The sequence below is a fragment of the Schistocerca nitens genome, chromosome 9, assembly GCF_023898315.1.
Source record: "Schistocerca nitens isolate TAMUIC-IGC-003100 chromosome 9, iqSchNite1.1, whole genome shotgun sequence".
Lineage (NCBI taxonomy): Eukaryota > Metazoa > Arthropoda > Insecta > Orthoptera > Acrididae > Schistocerca > Schistocerca nitens.
Window position 1 is genome coordinate 423,640,049 of NC_064622.1, and position 17,261 is coordinate 423,657,309.

Genomic DNA, 17,261 nt, shown 5'->3' on the forward strand with positions numbered 1-17,261 from the left:
TTCAGAAGCAGAAGCTTGTTTACAGTAATTAAAACATGTTACATGAATCATGAGCTAACCACCTGAAATCACATACGGAAATTAAAATTAAATATGCATTGAAACTGAAAGGGTAAAATACATATGGCTACTGAATAAAGGCAAACATCGACATTCGATCTTCTGGAGTGTGAAATCTAATGCAGTTTTGACCTAAGAAACATATACACTGCTTCATTTGTGAACAAAGCATGGCACTCCTCCTCCCACCTATGGTTGACATGAACAGCATTAAGTGACATGTGCTCATTAAACACTGCCTAAATTGGTTGCAGACAACAAAATTACTGTCATATCTCCCACAAATTAAGCAATGTGAGTATAACGGACATAGCTGTAAGCCAAAAATTGCAGAAATTTGACTTAAAATCCTTTTACTTCACAGGTACAGAAGTGTTCTGGAATCTCATGCTGTGAACTCATTATTACAAAGAGAAAAAACACACACTTACCTTCTGCATTGTTCTGAACCAAACAGTCTTCCTTCTTCTTCCTTTACAGGACATGAAACAAATGATAGATAATTAGTTCATTATTAAACAAGGTCAAACAACTCTAATGACCACCAATTTGAATCTTTAGCTGGCGACATGATAGCAAAAGTAGTCATAAGAGATAACTACATTAGGGATGAAAAAGTAATAGGGCAACAATGAAACATGAGGAAAAGCTGCCACCCACCTGCAGATGAAAAATGCACATTGTTTTCTAATCTCTCAAACATGCCTGTATGTCACCCATCATTTATCTTAAGTGAATGGTTGTCTTTCTACATAATTTATTGTTGCTGCCCTCCTGGATTTTTCATTCTTGTGAGGAAGTACACAGAAAGATGGTTAGTTTCTGAGAGAAAAAGCTTAGTTTGGACTTTTAAGTGTTTTAGTGTTAACATATCCCCCACCACACACACACACACACACACACACACAAAATGCAGTGGCTATAAACATTGCAAATGATTGGACGTGTAGATCAGTGTCTCTGCAGGGATGGGGGTGGCAGACAAAGAAAGGGTTGTGGCAGGGGAAGTCAATTGTGGCAAGGAGTTATGGAGGTATTAGAAAACTCGAGATACATAGCTATCAAAAGTCCCAGTAAACTACGGTATAAGTACTAATTATGTTAGTTAAGTGCAAAATTGAAGAGGGGATGGAGCATGGGAGAGAGAGAGTTGTGGGGGAAAGGAGCTGCAACAGTGAAACAGAAGAAATAGCTGAAAGATGTCAAGAGAAAAAAAGGTGAGTGCAGAGATTTGAGGAAGGAAGTGGGCTAGCAGCATTTTACAGAAATGCAGTTTAGAAGAGTTGGTGCTGCAGATGAGAACCCAAATGCACAGTTATAGAAGCAGTTATTAAAGTTGATGTAGCACCCATGTTCTGCAACTAGATATGTGCCTTTGTCATTAGGCAAGGTTTAGAAAAGACCATTCATGTGAAGTCACTTAGTTGTTGCAACCACATAGAATACTGCAGAGATCATACATGACAAGTCTTTTTTCACATGCACCCCTAACTGAGAGTGCCTCAGATATGCCTATGAAGAAACTGCAGTACGAAAAGGCAAGTCTCACACCTACGTCATCCAAAGGCGACAGGTCCAAGGGGCACATGATTGGAAGCAGAGGTGGCACAGGGATGTACTAGGTTACAGAGGGAGTGATTAGATTGATAACAGATATTACTTTGGGCAAAGGGAGTAGGATGTTCATCTGGATGTCTTTCAATTCAAGGTATGATACGTTGTTGTCAGAGCTCTTACAAAGGATGTGGTTGAGTTCAGATAATGAGCAATATGGCCAATACACTACAAACAGCAGAGTTTACACTTTATTGTAAACAAAATAGACATGAAGCCAAAACCTACCACAATACTAAAAATTTATATGCCTGCTAGGTCAACAGATGAAGAACAGATAAAAAAATAAAAAAAATATTCAGATCTTTATGTTGTTGTTGTTGTCGTCTTCAGTCCTGAGACTGGTTTGATGCAGCTCTCCATGATACTCTATCCTGTGCAAGCTTCTTCATCTCCCAGTACCTACTGCAACCTACATCCTTCTGAATCTGCTTAGTGTATTCATCTCTTGGTCTCCCTCTACGATTTTTACCCTCCACGCTGCCCTCCAATGCTAAATTTGTGATCCCTTGATGCCTCAAAACATGTCCTACCAACCGATCCCTTCTTCCAGTCAAGTTGTGCCACAAACTTCTCTTCTCCCCAATCCTATTCAACACCTCCTCATTAGTTATGTGATCTACCCATCTAATCTTCAGCATTCTTCTGTAGCACCACATTTCGAAAGCTTCTATTCTCTTCTTGTCCAAACTATTTATCGTCCATCTTTCACTTCCATACATGGCTACACTCCATACAAATAATTTCAGAAATGACTTTCTGAGATTTAAGTCTATACTCGATGTTAACAAATTTCTCTTGTTCAGAAACGCTTTCCTTGCCATTGCCAGTCTACGTTTTATATCCTCTCTACTTCGACCATCATTAGTTATTTTACTCCCTAAATAGCAAAACTCCTTTACTACTTTAAGTGTCTCATTTCCTAATCTAATTCCCTCAGCATCACCCGATTTAATTTGACTACATTCCATTATCCTCGTTTTGCGTTTATTGATGTTCATCTTATATCCTCCTTTCAAGACACTGTCCATTCCGTTCAACTGCTCTTCCAAGTCCTTTGCTGTCTCTGACAGAATTACAATGTCATCGGCAAACCTCAAAGTTTTTACTTCTTCTCCATGAATTTTAATACCTACTCCGAATTTTTCTTTTGTTTCCTTTACTGCTTGCTCAATATACAGATTGAATTACATCGGGGAGAGGCTACAACCTTGTCTCACTCCTTTCCCAACCACTGCTTCCCTTTCATGCCCCTCGACTCTTTATAACTGCCATCTGGTTTCTGTACAAATTGTAAATAGCCTTTCGCTCCCTGTATTTTACCCCTCCCACCTTCAGAATTTGAGAGTATTCCAGTTAACACTGTCAAAAGCTTTCTCTAAGTCCACAAATGCTAGAAACGTAGGTTTGCCTTTTCTTAATCTTTCTTCTAAGATAAGTTGTAAGGTTAGTATTGCCTCACGTGTTCCAACATTTCTACGGAATCCAAACTGATCTTCCCCGAGGTCCGCTTCTACCAGTTTTTCCATTCGTCTGTAAAGAATTCGCGTTAGTATTTTGCAGCTGTGACTTATTAAACTGATAGTTCGGTAATTTTCACATCTGTCAACACCTGCTTTCTTTGGGATTGGAATTATTATATTCTTCTCGAAGTCTGAGGGTATTTCGCCTGTCTCATACATCTTGCTCACCAGATGGTAGAGTTTTGTCATGACTGGCTCTCCCAAGGCCGTCAGTAGTTCTAATGGAATGTTGTCTACTCCCGGGGCCTTGTTTCGACTCAGGTCTTTCAGTGCTCTGTCAAACTCTTCATGCAGTATCTTATCTCCCATTTCGTCTTCATCTACATCCTCTTCCATTTCCATAATATTGACCTCAAGCACATCGCCCTTGTATAAACCCTCTATATACTCCTTCCACCTTTCTGCCTTCCCTTCTTTGCTTAGAACTGGGTTGTCATCTGAGCTCTTGATATTCATACAAGTGGTTCTCTTCTCTCCAAAGGTCTCTTTAATTTTCCTGTAGGCAGTATCTTACCCCTAGTGAGACAAGCCTCTACATCCTTACATTTGTCCTCTAGCCATCCCTGCTTAGCCATTTTGCAATTCCTGTCGATCTCATTTTTGAGACGTTTGTATTCCTTTTTGCCTGCTTCATATAATCTATCTGATACCTTTTAGTATCTCCAGGATTCTTCCATGTATACAGCCTAGTGTTAGCTATGATTAAGTCATGCTCTGTGCAAAATTCTACAAGGCGGCTTCCTCTTTCATTTCTTCCCCCCAATCCATATTCTCCTACTATGTTTCCTTCTCTCCCTTTTCCTACTGACGAATTCCAGTCACCCATGACTATTAAATTTTCGTCTCCCTTCACTACCTGAATAATTTCTTTTTCTCGTCATACATTTCATCTATTTCTTCATCATCTGCACAGCTAGTTGGCATATAAACTTGTACTACTGTAGTAGGCATGGGCTTTGTGTCTATCTTGGCCACAATAATGCGTTCACTATGCTGCTTGTAGTAGCTAACCCGCACTCCTATTTTTTTATTCATTATTAAACCTACTCCTGCATTACCCCTATTTGATTTTGTATTTATAACCCTGTATTCACCTGACCAAAAGTCTTGTTCCTCCTGCCACCGAACTTCACTAATTCCCACTATATCTAACTTTAACCTATCCATTTCCCTTTTTAAATTTTCTAACCTACCTGCCCGATTAAGAGATCTGACGTTCCACGCTCCGATCCGTAGAACGCCAGTCTTTATAGAAGACAAAAATTGAATCCTAATGTGGGGCTGGTATTCAATAGTAGGAAAAGGAAGACAAGGAAAAATAGTAGGAGACTGTGGGCTTGGGGAAAGGAATGAGAAAGGAAGCCACCTGTTAGAACTTTGCACAGAGCCTAATTTAATAATAGCAACCCCTTGTTTTAGAATCATGAAGGAAAGCTGTGTATACTAAGAAGACTTGGAGACACTCGAAGGTTTCTGATAGATTAAATAATGGTAGGGCAGATATTTTGTAACCAGATTTTAAACTGCAGAGCATTTCCACCAGTGGAGATGGAGTCTGACCATAATTAATTGGTTAAGAACAGTAGATTAAAACTGAATAAATTTCAGAAAGATATGAAACCGAGGAAAAAGAATCTGGATAAACTGGAAGAGGTTTTCAGAGGGAGAATTAGGCAACGATTAACTGAAACAGGGGAAAGGACAAATGTGTAGCACCGAGAGATAAATAATTGTAGTGTTTTGGGATATGCTCGTGAGTAAATTTAATACGGATATATGCAGTGAATGTGGAGCAGTCATGGAGCTGGCAAGAAGGGGATGAGTAAAATGGTTCAAATGGCTCTGAGCACTATGGGACTCAACTGCTGAGGTCATTAGTCCCCTAGAACTTAGAACTAGTTAAACCTAACTAACCTAAGGACATCACAAACATCCATGCCCGAGGCAGGATTCGAACCTGCGACCGTAGCGGTCTTGCGGTTCCAGACTGCAGCGCCTTTAACCGCACGGCCACTTCGGCCGGCCGGGGGATGAGTAAAAACGGTATTACAACCACTGGTCATCCGGGAGTAATTTGTCCTATGGTGCAACAAGTGCCTGAATCCAAAAGCCATGAAGTAAATGATGCACTAACAAGGGTGTAATGAACATCTGAAGAGTGGTAATTGATTTTTTCCCCTCCCCCATCACGTCCTATGGTATGCATATATGGACATTTGAATGTAATCAAGAGAGCACTATCATTGTAGCAATTGTTAGTTGTGTTGTGAAAAGTAATAATGAAAATGTTGGACAAAATATACCCCTGTTTGTGCAAAGTGTGGCTATTTATTCAGTAGCGCTATAGAGAGAACTTGCAGAAGCATTCCAGGGATTTTCACTGCAGTTGGATCGACAGGGAGGTGGCGCCAAAGGATCTGGACAACCAAAGAAGAAATAACTACTGTGAGAAGATATGATAAAGGTAATACTACTTTCATCTGGTGGTGTATTAGGGTTGGCAAAATATTATATCGGCCAGGGATGCAACTCCCTGCTAGTGCTGGTATAAGACCCACCACGAATCTTACAAAGTAAACAACAGCAAGAAAAGAAGGAAAAATACACCCCATAATGAAAGCTGCAAAGGATCAAACAGAAAGATAATGTCCATTAAAAATTCTTGGGTAACGATTATACTACTGACGAAACAAGAAAATGTAAAATTGCAGAAAATGAAGTAGGAAAAAGGGATACAGACATCTAAAAAATGAGTTGGACAGGAAGAGCTGAATGGATATGAACATAACCCTATCACAAATGCAAGGCTCTAATAGCATGTATGATTAGGGGAAAGATAGATACCCCTTATTGGAAAATTAAAGAGGTCTCTGTTCACAGTTATGATTACTACTGAACTTTAGTCAGACTTCAAGAAGAATATAATAATTCCAATCCCAAAGAAAGCAATGAATATGTATCATCTGATGACAAATCATAAGGCGGTTCGAAACCGGTAATGGAAAATAAAAATTGAATAATAAAGCAAAAGGCAACTGGTTGCAATAATTTGTGGATACCTTTATGCAAGAGTTTGTTAGAAAAAATCAAACACGGAAGTTGTCGTGTGACAATAATAAGTATGAGCAACAGCAGGTTAATGAATCACTAAATACTACTTTTGTTGGTATCTGCATCATGATTTTCGGCTCTTGTTGGGGCACTGTTTTTTATTATTTCTATTTCTTTATCCCATTGGATAATTTTGAAAATTCTTGGTATTAATCTTATACAAATTTAAGCACATTCTGAAAAACTAGTCATCCAGATATTTTTACATTTAGTTCAAACTTAACTGCTCAAAATATTAACCATAAATATTAATACAAATTGTACTTTGTAATAAACTTGAGATTCCAGCGTAACATTCTTGAAGTATCTTTGTATAATGATTGTCTTTAGCACCAAGTGTTGCAGAAACAGAGAGAAGTTGTTGGTTGTTGTGGTTAGATTACAGACTGTGGTGACAATTTAATGGATTGTAATGAACAATTTATACTATTAATGTATCTTTCTCGAGATTTTGCCATGTTATACATAAAGATTTGCGAGATTTTTGGATATGACTGAAGTTCGTAATAAAATGTGTGGAATTTCAAGAAAAGTATTTTAATGATTTTGTAACCAACCTGAACCTCACTTACAGAATATCTGAACGGAATTTATCTGCCACTAGACACTGACTCTGCAATAAGGTAAGTTGAAACCACATTTTTCTCTGTTTTCTACCCCTTCTACTGTTGTAATTCTCACGTCATTGAAATAAATGTAGTTTACACATAATACACAATCCTAATAATTCTTTCTCACAATTGATTGTTAATAACTGCCTCAACATTAATGGTGGCATTAGAACATTAATATATTACATTTTCTTAATAAAGTTTATCTTGGTGCTGCTGTGCTGCATTTTATATTTTTTTATTTATCATTTTCTAATCTAATTCCCTGAGCTCCTAATGAATCCATTGAACTACCTCTTTTGAATGCAGTAAAGTTATCATTGCCAGCTGTATTTACTGGTAGCAATCACGCTCAGTGTTATTTCTCAAGGCCCCAATACCCTTAGTTTTTACTGAAAAGGCAGGACATATGTACTGGACATTTAGATATTCCTTCATCATCATCTTTAGCTAACCATCTTCTAAACTGTTCATCCTCTAATCATTTTTTAAGAAATGAGCAGATTCTTTTCTGTCAGGTTTCATTCTGACCATCATAATTGTCAGCACTACAATCACTGCCACTGCTATTTGTATTTCCACTTAATCTACTGAGCTCTTAAAAAATGAGTTAGACTTTGGAAAACCCTAAAACCAACCTACTATTAATAATAATGTTTTGCTTTTATGGAACAGCGAAAAGTGTGAAACATGTCAATACTCCTTCACTCGGCTACTCCATAAATACAACTGTCTCTTCAACACTTAACTGCTATGATAATGAGGCAGCAGAACAACTGACTTTAAAACCCAATGTTATGTTGCTCTCTCCTGTGTTTTAGACACACCAACTTTGGGTAACAAGAACAGGATGACAAGAACATGAAATTAAAAATCAGGCGATATAAAAAAAATAAACTAGAAGCAACATAAAAAGGTCGAGACCTGAGGGTGTCACGTCATACTCTTATAAGGACACAAGGCATTCACAGAAAAGTACGGATGATCCCTACAAAATCTGAACAGGTGGGAACCTTATACAGAACCATCTGTAACCTACCACATTACAAATAATGACTCAACCCTAAATAGATACTGTTTTACCATACAATTAAATATTTTAACTACCTTATCTATGTTTCATTTTGTTTAATGATATGTTCAGGTTCCACCCCATGAAAATGATGTATTATGCACCACAGCATTTGAACAGTTTTATGTGATTGACATAAGAGGAGTCGAGTTCTCCTCATAAGGTTGACAGAGCCCAAAATGTATTAGACTTATTTAGTGTCCTATGCACATCCTTTCACTCATATGAATGTATATACTACTTCCATTTAACAATATATCTATATTGTAGGTTGTTTGACTTTATTGCAATAATTACACAGGGCAGTGATAATGTGATTGGGTGAAAAAATCTACTCACCAAGTGGCAGCAGGAGAACACACACATACAAGGTATACATATGCAAGCTTTTGGAGGCAAAGCTTCTTCTTCTTCTGGCAGAAGGGTTGAAGGGGAAGGAAGAAGGGTGAAGCAGAAGGACTGGAGAGGTTTACGAAAAGGAATAATTTCTGAAAAGCACCTAGAACTGCACGTCAGGGGAGACTTACCGGATGGGATGAGAAGGAAAGACTGTTTGTCAGGAATTGCACCCGATGAGATTTAAAAACCTGAGAGCTTAAGGGTAATATGCAAGACAGAGATTACTGCTGAGACATTGTGCTCAAATTAAAACAGTGAAAAGCTAAGTGCACTGTTCATAGCAGAGGTGGATGGGGGACGGCGAAAAAACGACAGGTCAGAAAATGAAAGACGAAGAAAGATAAATAGGATTTATTCCTCACCGAACGCCAGCCACACACTTTAATCCACATTAAACCAACTAACAAACAGTACTTGCATTTTGACAATTGCCATCCTTTCCATGTCAAACAATCCCTCCCAAATAGCCTTGGCTTTGAGGCAAAAGTGTTTGTTCGGATGCAGACTCTTTACAGCAATACACCACCATTTTGACTTCAGCCATCACTGAACGTAATTACCCCACCAGTCTTGTTCAAATGCAGCTTTATTAGGCCATCCGATCAAATTTGGAATACACCAATTGTCACTCAGGTACTTCGGGAAGGGCATGACTCCCTAAAATCATGCACTGAAATGAGATCCATTCTATCTGAGATTTTGCCCACCACACCTAGAATAACTTTTCATTGCTCTCCCAATTTCCCCAACATGCTTGTCTGACCCTATGCTCATCCTGCAACCATCTCCTTTCCCTGTGACAATCTTCGCTGTGAGACTTGCCCTATGCAGCCTCCTACCACCACCTACACCAGCCCTGTAAATGACTAGACATATACTGTCAAAGGAAGAGCCACCTGTGAAACGACAAGTCATATACCGGCTATTATATTAACACTGTTCGGCCTTTTACATTGGCCTGACTATCACCAAGTTATCAGTTAGGATGGATGGGCATAGGCAGAGGATGTATTCCAGTAACACACAATATCTTGCTGCAGAGCATGCTTTACAACATGACAGTCGTGACCTCACTGCCTGTTTCACCTCACGTACCATCTTCCCTGAGACACCAGTTTCTCAGAATTCTGCAATTGGGTACTAGTGCTACAACATGTCCTTGGTTCATGCCACCCACCTGGCCTTAATTTACATTACTTTCTTCTGTCTCAGCATTTCTTCACTCTAACTACTCCCTTCTTCACTCAATTTTTGTTTTCTACATCTTTCATTTTCTGACCTGTTTATTTTTCGCCACCCCCTCCCACCTCTGTTATGTACAATGCACTTAGCGTTTCACTCTTATGAACTCATGAATTGTGTTTTAGCAGTATTCTCTGTCTTGCATGTTACCCTGTGTTCCACCTTTAAGCTCTCAGGTTTTTGAATCTTGTCTGGTGCAGTTCATAACAATCAGTCTTTCCTTCTCATCCTGTCCAGTAAGTCTCCCTAACTGCAGTTCTGAGTGACATCTAACCCTTTTGCTAAACCTCTCAAGTCCTTTTCCTTCCCCCTCAACTTCTGCTGGAAGAAGGAGTCACTGCCTCTAAAAGCTTGCTTGAGTGTAACCTTCTTTTGTTTGTCCTGCCACCACTTGGTGAGTAAATTTTTTTAATGTATCCAATCACATTAGACAATTTTAAGACATTTTAATATATTAATTAAGACACACACAGCTATACTAGTGACCTGTAAACTGTTTACAAACATAAGCAGTAAATAAAATCAAAGAGCACTCATTTGTTCACAGATGTAATCACAATTTAAGCTGAATTTGTTCCAAGTTTTATGGAGACACTGTACTTTTTAAAGTACTAATTCCTCTTGATTTTGAAATTTTGTCGTCGAGATTTTCTTCTGTCCTGTAGTTCCGCATTATCTCTTTTTAGAGACCAACAGTAGTCAGCCCCATCTTCTGTTCATCCCATTTTCCTTGGTAACGTGATTCAATTTTTTTCATGTCTTGATGAGCTCTTTGTCCATGCTTTTTCACATCATCTCAAAGACTGTCAGACAGAAAAGCAAGGTGAGTATGAAGACAATGGGTTTTAAATACTCATATTTCATCCTAAATTTTCCAGAGCGATCATCATATATTCAGCCATGGCTTTGAAATTTGTGTGTTTCATATTTCTTACACATTGTTAATCACATTCTTAAATCCTGTCCAAGCCAGTCATTCATTTTTCATCAAACTTCAAATGTTCGATCCCACAAATACTCCTTCTTTCAGGTTTAGTCTCAGACAGAAAAGAAAATCTGAAACTTATATACTTAAAACAATCACCATCTTTAGGCATTGCTTTGACGAACAGTTTCATGATTCCCAGTTTAACATGAAGAGGTGGCAGGACGATTTTTTCTTATTTCACAGAAGACTCTCTTATCACATTTTTCTGCCCAGGATTCATTATTGTTCTGGTAGGTCATTCTATTCTACTCCAATGTGATTGAAGGGCATGACTATCCCAGAGGCACAGGAAACTTCACACCCATTACTTCCAGATCTCCACATACAACCCAATGGTGTTTCAAGCAGTTCAGTGCCTTCAGCAGAATCTCCATATTTTCATAGGTTATTTTAGAATATTCAATTTCTTTTAAGGGTACAGAATATTGTATAAGCACAGAGCCATACTTATTTCCAATGTGTGGAAGTACAGCCTTCAGCATTCTTTTGTTAGAATCTATAAATAGTCTCCATCCATTCATGTTGTATGTAACACCGTATCTTGGTGAACACCTTCAATGTTCTTACAATAAACAAGAGAGCCTTCTTTAGTGAAACATTCATGAAATTCTGATTCTCTTGATCCAGTAGAATTTTGTGCACAGGGTAAGCAAATGCTTTTCCTTTAGTCGAGACCCGACAACTTATGCCACTTACGAGGTCATTCGGTTCTTTTGTGAGTGTGGAGTAATAATCAGGATCTCATGATGTTGAAGATCCCAAAATAGTGGGCAGTTCAGGCATGGGAATAAACAGTTGTTTGGATGAACAATTCCTTTCACACTGTTCATCATACAAAAATTCCAATATTTTATATGGTTTTCTTGTTCTCTCCATACCATTGGAATACCAAATGGTAAAGATTTCTGCTTGCCTTTTGTCCATTTCCTCAAATCTACAACACAGTATAACCAACAGTATTTGGTGTAAAAGTTTTGTCCTGGTGTCCTGACTTTATATTAACATAAGGTAGGTATGCTATTTTGACAAATGAGGTTATGTTCCCTCTCCTGCTTTTGAGAGTTAAAACAACTCAAGGAGTATTGATCTTTTCACAATCAATCATGTTGAATCATTTTATGATTTATTGCAGTATGTATTATGGAGGAAATTTAAAAATAGGACACTTTAGGAATCCTGTAAAAATTGTGGGTGTTATAAGAAAAGATATTGCATTTTTGTGAAGAGCATTAAACAGCCACTCTAACTGAACCACTTTCATGTAAAGCGCTGAAACATCACAGCCCTCTGTTACGAACTTGATACAGTGGAGACACTATTTATACCTCGTCTAATAAATGCCTCCCTTTCATGACCTTCAACTCTTATAGCTGCATTTCTTTACATATTTTATAAAAACAATTCATTGTATCAACTGCTACAAGTGATTAAACAGGGAAAAGACGGGACTGTATTCCAACATACCGTACGAGTCCATCTGAAGATGCTTTTTGGTCTGGTTGCTCACTCGCATGATCCTGTGAAGTAGAAACAAATTTCTACAACAATGGTCTCAAAAAATGATCAAAATGAAATAAGAACATAAAGAAAATTGAAATGTTTCACTTACCAACTGTGAATTTTACAACCATGGTATCAATTACAATCAACTATAGATGTTGTACCTTATACTTTCATCTCAAGCAATCAAATTGAGAAAAAAGGAAACATTCAATGACAATGTTTAAACAACACACACAGATCATATACAGTTTAGGACTACCACCGAAAGAGTATGAAAATTACATTTGACAGCAGTTAGCAACAGGCTATAGGGGCAGCAATGTATAATATAGGTAACCATAGACACTAAATAGTCACAACATTTAAACCACACGACTGGAAAGTGTTGTCCAAAAGAGACAGAGATCCTGACCCAGACCCTGGGATGAGAGAAGATGCGAAGCTGTTTGCTTAGTCCGTATATAAAGAAAGGCACAATTATCAGAGTGGTATGTGTGTCAAATCATAGAATATGGATTGGCTGCAAGTTTGTTACTGATACATGTAAATTTCACAATATTGTATAATTTGTTTCTATATTCTTATTTTAAGTAAGTTAGTGCATCAGGCATGTTTTCAATATCTTGAAAATTGCTATATTTGTTAACAAATAAATACACATTATTATAGCAATGGAAAAAGTTATATCTACAGTTGTATGGTTCCTGTCCTCAATATAAATACCAACTGTTTGGAATAGAGAAGAGAACTTCTCATGGTAAAAACAATTTACTTTTTCATGTGGTCACTTCTTTTACTGCTTCGTGTAGACCTTCATGTACAGTGGCTGATCTTGTCACTTGTGCGTATTTATTAAAATCAACATCTTTAGTAATCCGTGTCACCTCCTTACATTTCCCATTCTTAACTTATATATTTTTCAAGAAATGTAATTAATATCACATATTTCTATATATACCTCACTTGCTTATTCCACTTCCCCATTCTGTGTTGGAACCTTTTTTTTTATTATTATTCCTATTCACTTCATGAGCTTTGCTACAAAACAACATTTCAAATGTCCCCAATCTTCTCTTTCCACATTTTCCAGATGATGTTTCCATCTGGTGCCGAACCCCAAACTTATAATTGAATTCTGTTAATAGACTACATAAGCTAATTTGTTATATACTATAATTCCATGGGTCTCAATAGCCTAACACAAGAATTTCAATTGGAAGCCACTTCAGTTCCTTGCTTGTCTCTAACCTAACCCAGTAATCTTATGGGGGAAAGGGGACCTACAGTTTAAGATGGGATCCAACCCACCCATCATTCCTGATGAAATGGAAATGATCGTATAGCATTGTTGGCCGGGAGGCCCCATTCAAGGGAATTCGGCCGCCGGATTGCAAGTCCTTTTTAGTTGATGCCACTTCGGCGACTTGTGAGTCAATGGAAGTATGCACACAACACCCAGTCCCCTGCTGGGAATAGAACCCGGGCCCTCTGCGTGGTAGGTGGTAACGTTACCGCTATGCTATGGAGGTGGACATTCCTGATGAACCTTAATATATCACTGAGAGATAAAGGATAAATTAAGGGAGTTAGAACAGAAAACAAAAAATTATTTTATTTTTTAAATATAATCTACACCAGTTAAAAACATTAAAATTGTTACATGCATTACTTCAAGACCTAATAAAATTGGTAATTTTTTATATAGAAGGCTGTGGATTGCTGTGTTATAAAGATGGGCACCAGGTCGAGGAAGTTGAAACAAAGTTTGAGAGAGAAGAAAACTTTCTGATGGTAAAACCATAAGAGGCAGGCTGACAGATGAAATGATTGATGAACTACAGCAGTATTATGGGATGGCCATTAGAAATAATACTGAGGATTCGTCGAAAATAAAGCAGGCAGTATGGGCTACCTTCTTCCACAAACTGTCAACTGATGAAAAAACAGTACACTACCTTTGCCCTCATGGACCCGATTCATGGTGGAATTACCACAATGCCCAGTACTCAAACAGTTCATACAGCCATAAACATTCCTTCCCAGCAGCAGTCATGGACATCATAAAACCTATTTTTAGAGACCTGGCAAATCCTGAGTTATTGAAGAAGTGTCTGTATGGTCAGACTCAAAATCCCAATGAGTTGTTCAATAATCTTGTATGGACTTGCTTACCAAAATATGTTTTTGTTGTGATGAAGACACGAAAGTAGGGTGGGGGGGGGTCAGTGGTGCTGTTATTGCTTTTAATGATGGCAACATTGGTAGGGTGAAAGTGCTACAGCATATGGGAATTAATCCTGGGTCAAACTGCATCAGAGAACTTGAACGGATGGACAAGGTTCGCATTGATAAAGAAGAATATGCAGCACAGTTGGCCACCAAGGAGTCCAGAAGGAAGAAAAAACTTGGAAAAAGATCAAGAGGATGATATACAGTATGGTGCAGGGTGCTTCTGAGTGACTAATAATAAAAAAATTAAGCATATATTAAGTGAGTTACGTCCTTTGAAACTTTATAGAAGCCGTTCCTGAAAATTTACATTGTCTGTTGCATTTTTCCCTAAATCTCAGAAACCACCTCAAGCAGAGCATTCAAATTTTCAGGGAGTAATAACATACATATCCTGAATCTACTGAACTAAAAGATGAATATAATGTTATGTATAATTAAAATTATTTAGGATAACGTACAAAAAAGTACACAAAATTTTAACCATGTAATTAAACAACTGTATTTCCGAAATCAGTAGCTGAAATACAATCACTGTAGTTCAGTAGACTCAGAATATACAGTTTAATGTCCTGTAAAAGTTTCATGTCAATGGCTACAGTGGTTCCTGAAATACATGGAGGCCAAGTCACTAAATTTAACATTGTCAGGATAGGGCATTCCAACTCCCCTTAATGGCATACTGAAAATTTCATAGTTCAACCAGGATTCAATCCTGAGACATTTTAGTTTCCCAGTGTATCTATTACTACTAGAACACCCGGTCTGACTCAAAAAACACTTCTTACTACTGAATGGCTATGCATTTTCTTTTACACCTTTCTTGGTTCAAACATAACAAATAACTCAAAATAATGTAATGTTACTTGCTAATATAAGCATGATAATTAGGTGTCCAAAGTCAACCGCACCTGAGAGAACTCAGATGAAAGCTGAACATATTCGTCCAGAATAGATACTGACTGTCTTCGAAATGAAAATATACAACTGATGTCAAACATTATCATATGATACTGATAGGTTAATCAGACATTGTGTTTAATGAAGGTTATGGTGTTGTTCATGACATCAAGGAGAAAATTTTGATCACTTTGAACACCAAAGTAGTTGTTAATATTTCATAATGACAATAGTGCATGAATGAGGCTGTCATTCAAACTATAATATCCAAAACATTTCACAAATCCTATTATAAATTGTAATTGATTTTACTAAAAAGTGTTTACTAAGTACAGCTTCCACATAAACAGGATGATGAAGTTTTAGGTGCCTTTTAAAGTCCAGCAAAAAAGAAAGGAATTAATAATAGCAAACCCTACAAATATTCCCCTGAAAAGATGTTGTAATGGTACTTTGACTACCGCACCTTTGCCAATACAAAGATATAATTTACGATCACCCATGCGGAAGAGCACCGCGCCAGCGACCCATTTTTATAAATAATTTTGATTTTTTTTTTTTTTTTTTTTTTTACTTTTGCATAGGTTTTGTTTTTAACAGCTAACTGATTACTCTCTCTCTCTTGTCTTGATACGAAAGACGTGTATTTTTCTGCGCTGTGTTGAATGTGCTTTTGGGTGGAAATTAAAATTATATTGCAAAGCGAGGTTGTTTCAATAATGATTCGAGGTGGTTATCACCAAATTTGTGGATTGATCATGACAGCGACAACTTGAAGAAGTTTTCAACAGACGGAGAAAAGTGAAAGACAGGTCGTCCTACAAGGGAATTAGGAGGACAGCCATGAAGACTATATTGTAATTAGTACTGCGTTTCTAACAAGATTATAAGGTAAATTTCCACTAGTTTCTGATGCTATTTCCGTACAGTAACTTTTTGTAGTGTTGTACTGCTTTTCTAACAAGATTATAAGGTAAATTTCCACTAGTTTCTGATGCTATTTCCGTACAGTCACTTTTTGTAGTGTTGCCGACCCGGTCTGCCATGCATGGTCAAATTACAGCACTATCTCAATCAATAATACGAAGTCCGCCTTATCCATAACTGAAACCACCAAAATTCAAAACCCAATCAGATTTTCTATTTTATATTTTCACGGCAGAACCCCGAGTAAAGGAAACACTACAATTGGCGTCCTGGTGACAGGACTTACAATCTCCGGATTTGATACAAGTGTAATTAATATAAATATTGGACATTTTACCTAATTTTAATCACTTAATATCATCAGAAAATGAATTTGGACTAAGTCTCATTCATTTAAATTGTAACGTTATGTGCATGAAATTTACAACAATATTGTTTTCCATGTTAATAAATCGTGTTATTTTTCGTTTTCATGCGGAGGAAATTAATTTGTTAAAAAAAAGGAAAAGGATAACGTTCCATAAAATAATTTGCATGGACGCGAAAGAAAAATTTTGGGTTGAAAACTGTATATCTGACGCTAAATTTGCAACATACGACTGAAGAACAAAAAAAACTGGTGAGTACAGAAATTTACATTTTTTCCAGTTTCAAGCAGCCATCTGTACTTCCTTTATTCCGAAATTATTTTTCCTAATTGCAGTTAAAATTGATTTACTATTATTGCAAATGATAAGTGAAGAGCATATTCACAGTCATTTATTTGTGAGAGGGAAATTTCAGTACCAGTTTAATAATTCAATTTCTAATTAAAAATCATATAGAAATATCTATTTCCATAAGAGAAATTTCAGATTTCAACATATCATATTTTAAAAAAATTTTTTGCCATTGGAAAATTTTATTTGCAATGAATTACGAAAATCGCAAGATGGACGCTAGACACATAGAAACTGTTTCCACGGACGAGCTTAGTGAAAGTGACACATTGCAAAACATGTCCGACAGTCAAATGAATATTGAACTTAATAGTGAGGATGTTCAAGACACAATTTTACCGGATCGATTAAGACAACAAACCC

General features: G+C 37.2%; 1 protein-coding gene across 5 annotated transcripts in view; it reads right to left on the minus strand.

Moving 5' to 3' along the window:
* Positions 1-17,261, minus strand: part of LOC126202964 (transcription initiation factor TFIID subunit 1-like) — a 184,793-nt gene that overhangs the window by 114,990 nt on the left and 52,542 nt on the right. For all 5 annotated transcript variants that reach the window (XM_049937098.1, XM_049937100.1, XM_049937099.1 and 2 more), the window contains 2 exons: positions 12,085-12,137; positions 492-532 (listed from right to left, as the gene is read on the minus strand). In XM_049937098.1, the coding sequence (XP_049793055.1) occupies positions 492-532; positions 12,085-12,137 (94 nt within the window). The remainder of the gene's footprint in view (positions 1-491; positions 533-12,084; positions 12,138-17,261) is intronic.